The sequence below is a fragment of the Carassius auratus genome, chromosome 27 (genome assembly GCF_003368295.1).
Source record: "Carassius auratus strain Wakin chromosome 27, ASM336829v1, whole genome shotgun sequence".
NCBI lineage: Eukaryota > Metazoa > Chordata > Actinopteri > Cypriniformes > Cyprinidae > Carassius > Carassius auratus.
Window position 1 is genome coordinate 29,787,992 of NC_039269.1, and position 11,226 is coordinate 29,799,217.

The following is an 11,226-nucleotide window of genomic DNA, read 5'->3' on the forward strand; positions in this document are numbered from 1 at the left end:
CCTACCCTATTTCCACAGGAAAGAAGAAAGAAACCTCATTTAACATTTCTGCCTTGTTATATTTATTGTGCTCGTCATGCCAATATTTAATGTGATCTTATGTCTGACCCCTGTTGTCATGAACACATGTGTATACTTGTTTTGTCAGTCTTTGCATCTTGGTCAGTCAGAAACAACATTTCGTTATTCTGTATACAGTGTATGTGGCTTAATGACAATAAAGCAAAGTTGAAGTTGAAGATGAAGCAATACATATTGCAAGACATGCCATTTTATTTTATTCACAATTACATTTAAAACACAGTAGTGAAAATAAAACTCTTATTTAAACATATGAAATATGATTTTTGTATTATTTTGCAAAAGCCTAAGGGACAGAATCAGAGATTTGAACTCAAGAGGAAATAATGGAAGACATAATGACGATTTAAACAATTTTTGTTCATGCGAGAGAGACTTTTGTTTTGGCTCCGCCGAACGGCGTGATGACGTCACAACGAAAGTGACGCAGGCAGCTATGCGTCAGCTGAGGAAAGGTTTGTGCTTTACGGCGCTTCAGTGTTTACTGTATTTAAAGCGATATGAAACGTTAAAGGTGCTTGAAGTTCTGCTGTTAACAGCGCGGAAATATTACTGAAACCATCGTGCCTCAGTAATGTGAAGTGAATTAAGAAAATTACAGAATGCAGTGCTGTAATGTTTTGAGGCCTGCTCCCATTAAGAGTGAAGCACAAACGTACAAAATAAGAATATTAAATATATTTATTCTCACTCTGCACTGCTCCATGTATCACTGAAGCTGCATTAATTCAGTACCCTTTATAGTCCTTCAGAATCAGCCCATCAGAGCTTTATCGCAGGTATGTCTTCATTATTGAGGGTGATTTGTAGGCATTCTTGTTTTAAAGTGAATGATTGAAGTGACTGTTTAAAAAAAACTGTTTTTAGAACCATTTAAGAGTTTTTGCATTGTGACATTATTTTCAAAACAGTTAAATATCTGTCTAACTCAGTGTTTATTATTTCAATTACAATGCATTTCCAATAAAAATACAAAAGTAGATGTTTAACAAATGTAAAACTCGTTGCATTGCAGTAATTTAGCAGTATTACTAGAAAGCATACTGATTAGTTAATAGTTGACTTTGTCTTGTCAGATCCGGAGCGCTGTATCTCAGCAGAGATCTTGATCTTCAGTGAATCCGTCGTCTCAGAAGCAGAATAACTCTGATCTGACATGGAGTTTGTCAGGGTGCTGATTGGGGACCTGAGCGATCCAGAACCCTTCAAGATATTGAAGGATGACCCCGAGGAGCACACAGGTCAGTCCTAGTTTTGTCAAATTATGGTTATTGCTGATATAAATCAAAGATGTAATATGATTAAAATTTTTGAAAGCTGAATAAATGATCTCTCCATTGATGTGTGGTTTGTTCGGAGTACAATATTTGTCTGGGATACAACTATTTAAAAATCTGGAATCTGAGGGAGCAACAAAATCTAAAGTTGTTCAAATCAGAGTCAGAATAAGATGAGAAATAGCAGTAAATACATTTTCTGTTGTTTCTTTATGGCTTTGTCCTTTTTAGGGTTAAGTGCATCATACAGATATTTAAAGTGCATGTTTTCTCATAAAATTGAAACACACTGTAGTGTGCATAATGGTGCATAAGTACGTCAATTGAGATGCACCTGTAGTTTTTGAGGAAAAAAAACTAAAAGCATACAAACGTAGATAGTTGCTGCATTGCTTGATAATTTTAGATCTCTTGTGTTGATTTCAGACCTGGTGGAGCTGAAGGAGGAAAGTCAAGAGCTGAATGAATGTCCGTTTGAGGAAACTCATGCAAACATAACCAGTGATACATCATCAGTGAGTCTCTCACAGACTGAAGATAAAGGCACACAGAAAACAGCACTGATCTGTCCTCACTGCGGAAAGACTTTCAGACAGAGAGGTCATCTTGAGGATCACATCAGGACTCACACCGGAGAGAAGCCTTACGCCTGCCTCCAGTGCGGGAAGAGCTTCACACACAAGGGAAACCTGAAGGATCACATGAGGATTCACTCGGGAGAGAGACGCTTCTCCTGTCAGCACTGCGGGAAGAGGTTCACACATAAAGCCAACCTCACGGATCACATCCGGATCCACACGGGAGAGAAGCCGTTCTCCTGCGATCAGTGCGGGAAGAGCTTCACACACGCCACCAGTCTGAAGACTCACCTGCTGTCTCACTCCGGAGAGCGGCCCTTCAGCTGCCATCAGTGCGGACAGAGCTTCATCCTAGCGGCGCACCTGAAGAGACACCTGCGGATCCACACCAACGAGAGACCCCACGTGTGCTCCTTCTGCGGGAAGAGCTTCCTGTGGCTCTGCTACTTCAAAGACCACCAGAAGAAGCACACGGGTGTGAAAGCTCACGTGTGCTCCGAGTGCGGCAGCGCCTTCACGAGAGCCAGCGAGCTGAAGATGCACCAGAGGACACCCACCGGAGAGAAGCCCTACCAGTGTCCCTCGTGTGCTGCCAGCTTCAGTCAGTTCAGCCATTTACTGAGACACCTAAAACACCAGAGCTGTCCGAAGCTGACGCAGTTCCTCTTCAGGCCTCCGGGGGAGCAGTCCTCCTCAGCTGAAACACTCACCATTCACCCGAAGGAGGAGCTTCTGCCAGAATAACACATCAGACTCTCATATTTATTAATAAGAGATGTATACTGCTGACAGAGTTGGTCTGGGATCACTTCAAAGAATTGTATTAAAATGATCTGTATGTGTTATTATCACGTGTCCCTGCAGCACAGAAGCAGTCATCAGTAAAGATCATGTTCATGAAGATATTTAGTAAATTTCCTTTCATAAATATATCAAAACTTCATTTTTTATCAGTAATATTCATCGCTAAGAACTTCATTTGAGCAACTTTAAAGATGATTTTCTCAATATTTAGATGTTTTGCTCCCTCAGATTCCAGATTTTCAGACAGTTGTATCTCAGACAGATATTGTCCTCCGAACAAACACACATCACTGGAGAGATCATTTATTCAGCTTCTGATGATGTATTAATCTCAGTTTCACAGAAATGACTGGTTTTGTGCTCCAGGGTCACGTGTCATGTTTTATGTGAGGTGTGAGGTTTGTAATGGAGATATCCACAGAAGAGCGTGATGTTTTAAATGCATTTCTTCGAGCGATGATGTTTAGTGGATGAGTGTGTGTAGATCAGAGCAGCAGGTTGCTGTGAAGTGCCGTGTTTTAGAGGTGTTTCTCTTCTGTTGAAGCAGTGTTGATGTGAGAAACGAAACTCTCTCACCTGTGTCACACAGCTGTTCAGACAGAACGTGATTCTGACCATCACGCTTTAAAAAGGACAAGAAAGAACATTTGCTTTCCAAAAGCCTTTTTGTTTTCCATGAGAAGGGAAAGTCATAGTAACACTGGATACTAGATTGTGACAAATGTTGATTTTAAAGTGACCTGTGCCTTCCTGACAATCACAGTGATGGAATTAAATTATATGCTTCCACAAAATACACCACATTTTTATTAAATGTCAGTGTTTCTACATACATGCAACCATATATGAATTCTCTCATCACTTTAAAGTTAGTTTTTCTACGAGGCAGAACACCATGATCCCTCAGATAAATACAATATTAACTTCGTATATATGACTGAATGTCTTTACCTAACATGCATTCAGCACATCGCCGCTGGTTTCAGCAGATTGCAGTTGATTAAGAACGAGGTCAACGAACTGTTCTGTAAAACCAAGAACTTGTCTCACTCTTGTGTAGCTAACGGTTTAAAATGCAACTTGTAATAATGAATACATGCACATTATAAGGTGTTTCTAACATATTTTAACATCATTTGTAATCATTTGAGTTTATCTAAGTGAAGTATTTGTATTTATTATTATAATTATTATATTATCAAAGTGAAGTATTAATAGTTTCATGTGACATCACACACTCACCTGGAGGACAAAACCAAGTTTTTCTCCACTGACCGCCAGTTATTTTTCCGTAGTTTGCAATAAGTAGTAATGTAGTATAGATATTAAGTGCAGATATTAAAAAGTGAGATTCAGTTAACACCTCATTGATGTCTGTTTTGCACAGGCAAGCAGATGAGTCCAGAATATAAACACAATGTGAAAAGTTTGAAATGGAGGAAAACAACCATCGGCTACATGCTAGCTGTCATTCACTCTTCAGAAATAAGGTGCCAGGAAGAGCCATGAAGGGGGTTTCCTGGCGATGCCATAGTGGAATCATTTTTGGTTCCCTGAAGAACCATTTTGTGAAAGGTTCTTTAAAGTACCAGTGTTTTTCTTGGTGCCATAAAGCACCTTTTCTGGTACTACAAAGAACCCTTTTTAAAGCTTCTTCAAAGAACCACTGATGAAGTGGGCATCGCTCATTGCCAAGAGAAAAGTAGACGCTGCGTTTGGAATAAACTGAAGCATTTATAACTTATTGCATTAAGATAAAGTAACGAGAGGAGCGTGGCCCACAGTAACGAAGTAAAAGTACAGATTTTCCCCAAAAAATTTACTTAAGTAAAAGTACCCATCTTTAAATATACTCCAAAAGTATAGTTACCCAAAAAATGTACTCAAGTATATGTAACTCGTTATATCTACTCATTGCAACTAACAGAAAATTCGTCTGGAACGAGTTCTGGACCAGACAGGACAATTTATCTCACTAGATCTCACTTTCCAGAGACAAAATTATTTACAACATGATGAGTGTGAAGAAACATTAAATAGTCTAATGAACTTTTCTGTGCTACTTTTCAGCAGGACTTTTGGGAACTGGAGCTTGTAGCCTAGAATTGTTCTTTCTAAATTGTGAAAATCATATTGCTTACTCACTCACAGAAAACAACATATTTATTTACATTTTCTGAGACACTTTTAATTGGTAAAAGTCATATGCGAGTAGGCATCAACTATCATGAATATCATTGTGATTTACACCTGAGAAGACAAAGGCCTGCATAATGAGCTGCATAATGAGCCGCATAATGAGCTGCATAATGAGCTGCATAATGAGCCGCATAATGAGCTGCATAATGAGCCTCTCATTCAGGTTTGTGACTAAGATAGAAGAGTTAAAAGAAAGGAAGTAAATGTATATAATTTTATGTTTGTAGTTTATTTAGAATATATTTAATTATTACACAAAAAAGTAATGTTCACTTGCAAGTGCAGATAAACAGTTTATTAGGAACAATCAAAGCTGACTTTCAAAGCTTAAAGCTGCGGTAGGTAACTTTTGACGCTCTAGCGGTTAATAAACAGAACTGCTTGCGTCTTGTGGAAGAACATCGTAGCCGGAACTACTTCTCTCTGTTTATGTCTATGAAGAATCACAAAGGTACTGGGTTACTCCGCCGCGGTACCCCCGATGCAATCTAAAATAGTCCGAATATAAACACTTATTATAGGTGCACCCTAGTGATTCAGGACAAGCTAAAAACACGGGTTGGAAAATGGATTCATGGTGTACTCGCTTATTATATACATTTTTCTACATTTTGAACACAAACAAAGTTACGGACCGCAGCTCTGATTGGTTGTTTCTTACCGGGAGCGATGGAGTTTCTGCAAATGGCAATAGGAGCACTGGGAGGAGCCGGAGGAGCTTGATTTTTACACAGATTATCTGTCTCATATTCTACTGTCAGGACATAATGACAGGTTTAACTAATATGTAAAAAATATATATTTTTACAAAAGTTACCTACTGCAGCTTTAATTTTTTGCATCATTACTCCAGTCACACAATCCTTCAGAACTCCTTTTAACAATCTGATTTTCTACAACAACAAAAAAACAACAACAACAACAACAAAAAGACATTTATTGTTATTATTAGTAATTACATGAATGATTTTTTTTTCTTGAATGATTATTACTGTGCTTTTGTTACTGTTTAATGGTCTAAATGTTAATAACAATATCAAAAAAGAAATATATATTTATATAACTATATAGATTGTAAAAAATAAATCCATTGTCATAGACACACTGAAATAGATCCAGTATTTCTATAACATTTACAGTAATTAAAAATTTTTTTAATCATTTGGAATCATTTCAATCGAAATAAGTAAATAAAATATTTAACATATTAAAATCATTTGTTTTTGTTGGTCAAAAAATAAATGTGTGTGCTGAAAAAGGTAATTAAACATGTCATGTAAATGAAAACAAAACTAATCCATATCTGTATCTAACTATCTATCTATATATATATATATAGATAGATAGATAGATAGATGGATAGATGGATAGATAGATATAGGAGAGGAACACTTGCACTACTGTCCCAATTTTTTATTCTGGTCATCCGTTCACTCTAAATAATAAAATAGTAGGCTATATCTTCTTTTGTTTGTATCTACATCTTGACTCACAATACAGCGAACCTGAGATTAAAACCATAAATCATAACTCATTCACTTAATCATGGCTAGCTTCACTCTCTGGACTCTATTTGCATGTTTCTGTATTGCTCCAGTCACATCACTATCATTACAGCAGCTCGTGAATATTTATGAGCCGGCTCGCATAAATTGCTCAGCTGACCCGTGTAACCTATGCTTCAGCCGGTGTTTGATCACAGACAATAGCTTGATAGAAATCAATTAGAAAATGAATCAGTGTATTATGTTCCATCATTAATACAGTTAAAAGAGTGAAGACAGGCCACTCAGTTGTTCTGCTCTTGTAAAAGCATATTAAAGAATGCCCTTCTGATGCTGCTAATTGATTTGATTACATTTTTAAAGCTCAAGGATAGTCAATTCAGAATTGTGCAACACTTCCGAAGCTTTGTATCGATCTGTTACAAAGCTTTTTTTCACTCTGCATTCATCTGGAACACAGTGAAGAGGAAAGGATAAAGAAAGAAAAATTTTCTTTTAGTTTCAGCTTAAAAAGGTTTGAGTTGTTTTTTTGTCTGCCAGACATACTAAGAATACAGCATCAGATTATAGCTAAAGTATTAGCTTATATGGCAAGGAAGATGGCCCGCAGAGCCTCAGAGAGAGAGGCAACAGTTATGTAAACGATAATAGTCACTTACCTGAAGGTTATGATAGGTCAAATGAACTGCTATAGGGTGAGTAATGTGAAGCATCATTAGGCCATGTAAAGTGCGGCCCGATGGGCTGTGTGATGTGAAAGCCTTGTGTGTAGATGACCGCAATAGGCCATTGTATGTGAAGACTGTGATTATCTTAACATGAGGAGCATGTGAGAAGGACCACCACCAGTAGTTTGTGAAGAGTATACTGTACCTTGAGTTTTAATTGAAATAGTTTAGAGTTTAATCTTGACAGAAATACGATAAGGATGATCATGTACATAGCAATTGATGCGTATTATGGGAATTCTAAACCAACGCATTGAGTAAGAGAGACCATTAGTTTAGGATAAACGATAGAGGTTGAATTAGGGTCCTAGCAGCGACTTAAGAGCATATACACAGATAAATAACATTGCTTAGGCTAGACTCCTGTGCATGCTTGATAGAACTCCGTCTAACTGAGAGAACCCGCAGAGGAAACCGACCCCCCCCCCAAAAAAGAAAATGAGCCCAATCAGCAGGACCATAAAAAGAGATACTCAATGTTAAACGAAGACCTCGATAGACTGTGATATGTGAAGGCCAAAATAGGCCAAATTTCATAAACCGTACTGGACTAAATTACCTGATAGACCACCATAGTAGAGTTATGCAAGGTGCCACAACAGTCTGTGTAATTTGAAGGATGCAACAGCCAAGTAAGACAGAAGTCAATAGGTATGAGGGACAGAATGAACCAACACTAGTAGATGCACTAGTAAAATAAACAAGCCTTGATTATAGTTTAAAGTCTGCATAAAATCAAAATTAACTTTACTTACTAGCACACATTGCTAGTCTTGATGTAAACAATTAATTGTTGTTTGTCTTTGTAATTTTTAATCGAAATCGAAATCTGAACATTTACTTCCACTCTGTAATGCATTAGTTTTCTGATGACGTCAGGTTGACAGCATGTCAAGTCAAGTCAAGTCACCTTTATTTATATAGCGCTTTAAACAAAACAGATTGCTTCAAAGCAACTGAACAACATTCATTTGGAAAACAGTGTGTCAATAATGCAAAATGATAGTTAAAGGCAGTTCATCATTGAATTCAGTGATGTCATCTCTGTTCAGTTTAAATAGTGTCTGTGCATTTATTTCCAATCAAGTCAATTATATCACTGTAGATGGAGTGACCCCAACTAAGCAAGCCAGAGGCGACAGCGGCAAGGAACTGAAACTCCATCGGTGACAGAATGGAGAAAAAAACCTTGGGAGAAACCAGGCTCAGTTGGGGGTCAGTTCTCCTCTGACCAGACGAAACCAGTAGTTCAATTCCAGACTGCAGCAAAGTCAGATTGTGCAGAAGAATCATCTGTTTCCTGTGGTCTTGTCCTGGTACTCCTCTGAGACAAGGTCTTTACAGGGGATCTGTATCTGGGGCTCTAGTTGTCCTGGTCTCCGCTGTCTTTCAGGGATGTAGAGGTCCTTTCTAGGTGCTGATCCACCATCTGGTCTGGATACGTACTGGATCCGGGTGACTGCAGTGACCCTCTGATCTGGATACAGACTGGATCTGGTGGCCACGTTGACCTCGGAACAAGAGAGAAACAGACAAATATTAGCGTAGATGCCATTCTTCTAATGATGTAGAAGGTACATGTTATGTGAAGTGTTTCCGGTTACGGTTTACCTTATTAATGCAGCCTAAAAATCCTTTAACGGATTTGGATATTAAAAGCATATTAGTATGTTATGTGTATGCCAGGTTAAAGAGATGGGTCTTTAATCTAGATTTAAACTGCAAGAGTGTGTCTGCCTCCCGAACAATGTTAGGTAGGTTATTCCAGAGTTTAGGCGCCAAATAGGAAAAGGATCTGCCGCCCGCAGTTGATTTTGATATTCTAGGTATTATCAAATTGCCTGAGTTTTAAGAACGTAGCGGACGTAGAGGATTATAATGTAAAAGGAGCTCATTCAAATACTGAGGTGCTAAACCATTCAGGGCTTTATAAGTAATAAGCAATATTTTAAAATCTATACGATGTTTGATAGGGAGCCAGTGCAGTGTGGACAGGACCGGGCTAATATGGTCATACTTCCTGGTTCTAGTAAGAACTCTTGCTGCTGCATTTTGCACTAGCTGTAGTTTGTTTACTAAGCGTGCAGAACAACCACCCAATAAAGCATTACAATAATCTAACCTTGAGGTCATAAACGCATGGATTAACATTTCTGCAAGAGTGGGAGACAGAGACCAGCAGCGCAAACAAAACCATGCCCTCTAATTAATATTCTGTTTCAGCTGGAGATATGTCACTACAATGAAATAAAGTCAGCAGCCACTTCCGGGTCACGTGGACTTTAGGATGTCTGCGGAGCATTGAGCCAAATTTTACCTAGAACTCAAATAGAATAGGACCATGTATATCAGCTTGATAGATCCCATGTTCATAATAGCGCCAGTCCAAAGAGTGAGCTGTGTAAAGAAGAAGTGAGAGCAACGGTTCTCTGCAACTTCAGCCATAGAATCTAAATTATTGCATTGTAATGAAATACCAAGGTTAGTAAAATATAATAAAGTACTGTAAAACAGAACTATTCTCTGGCTAACTCCCACAAAAACATAATAGACTCCATTTAACCATATGAACCCGAGAAGTGAACAATTAAAAAGAAAGCAGATCACAAATATTAGTAATGTATGGACTAGGACAAAGAAAAATAAAATCTTGATACATTACCATTGCAGAAGGATAAAAACGCTTTACATTTAACAAAGCTGCCTTACTAGCCAACTGAACTTCAGTGCCTATTGAATCCTGTAAAAGCATAAAGTCCTTACACAAAGATTTTTGCAGAACTTTAAAGCAGATGTTATGAGTGAGCATACACTGTTCAGTACATTAAATCACAGGGCACAAACTAAATTAACAGTAAATATAACCTCTAAGTCCAGACATTGGTGACGTCTACGAGGAAATTTGGAGATGAAGTCACCTATGATAGGAAGTACATAAAAACAGACGATAGGACAGCCTTGGTGAGTGAAAGTCCCAAGATGGAATTATTTAATGCTCGCCACACAGAAAGACGCCAGCTAGTTATTAATCAGAGCAAACTAATGCCACATAGCTATGCTAGAGCTAATCGCCTTAAATATGTCCTGAGAATAGAAAAAGATTAGACAATGACAGATTAGACAAAAGTATGATGAAATAATTAGTCAATATAATGTGTTTGAGCATATCAAGAAAACGTGTCCATTAACATTCATGCTCTTATTCAGAGGATGCTGATGCAGAAAAAGACAGCGAAGACCTCTTTGCACAATGATCTTTGCAACAGGAGAGACTTAAGTCGTAATACCCCATTACAGTACAAAGCATTCAGTAATTGTTATAGATAGATGCGAATGAAACAATGATTAAGGCAACACATTCCTTTAGTGTGCTAGACCTAGCATATTTTTACAGAAATTAATAATGTGAGCAACAATCTTTACCAGTATAAAAGATTGAAGCCTTTATTAACAAGCCTTAAAATGCCTCATTACAAAAGAGTTATTTCAAACATTGCATGCATTAATTTGATCAGCATCTTAATTATGCAGTGCGAGTCTGCTAGATAAATAAGCACGAAAGGAACTCCGCCATCCTCTGCCAAGAAAACTCAGAAGCCTGTATTTCATCCAACACAAACGACCGCAAACATTCACTGCGACACCAAGCAATGCCAACGATCCCTTGTGCATCTTGTCCTGTCTAAAATGTAACAAGTAGGTTAACTACTTCAATTACTTTAATGAAGAAATATAACTGAATACTTTTGATTACTTTTTCATATAAATAAACCCAGATAGGAAATGAAAGTTATCAAATAAGAATGTGTCCTATTCTGTGAATTAAACTCCATAAACTATGGTGTGTCATATTTTAGAGCAATCAAAGCAATTTATGAAAGAAGTCCATTAAATTGTAAGTGGATGTGTGTGAAAACCCTCAACTATCGGACAACATTCATTCAACTCTTTATATATAACTGCTAGTTAGCAACAGCACACTGGCATGTACTAATGTAGTTACCACAAATATATATATATTTTTTTTTTGTTTTTGTTTTTTTCCTGTCCATCC

General features: G+C 37.7%; 1 protein-coding gene across 2 annotated transcripts; it reads left to right on the forward strand.

The window, feature by feature from the left end:
- The first annotated feature begins 476 nt into the window (after nt 1–476).
- LOC113046180 (gastrula zinc finger protein XlCGF8.2DB-like) lies at nt 477–2,836 on the forward strand. 2 transcript variants are annotated; one of them, XM_026207118.1, is made up of 3 exons: nt 477–536; nt 1,158–1,322; nt 1,785–2,836. In XM_026207118.1, the coding sequence occupies exons 2-3, from the start codon at nt 1,238–1,240 to the stop codon at nt 2,678–2,680; spliced, it is 981 nt and encodes a 326-aa protein (XP_026062903.1). In that variant the 5' UTR covers nt 477–536; nt 1,158–1,237; the 3' UTR covers nt 2,681–2,836. The 2 variants fall into 2 exon arrangements, with proteins under 2 accessions (XP_026062903.1, XP_026062902.1); XM_026207117.1 differs by having other exon boundaries at nt 505–860.
- The last annotated feature ends 8,390 nt before the right edge of the window (nt 2,837–11,226 follow it).

Coding starts and splice junctions, on each gene's coding strand:
- LOC113046180 (XM_026207118.1), top strand. CDS start 1,238: ATGGAGTTTGTCAGGGTGCTGATTGGGGACCTGAGCGATCCAGAACCC. Junction 1,323..1,784: donor TGACCCCGAGGAGCACACAG/GTCAGTCCTAGT, acceptor TGTTGATTTCAG/ACCTGGTGGAGCTGAAGGAG.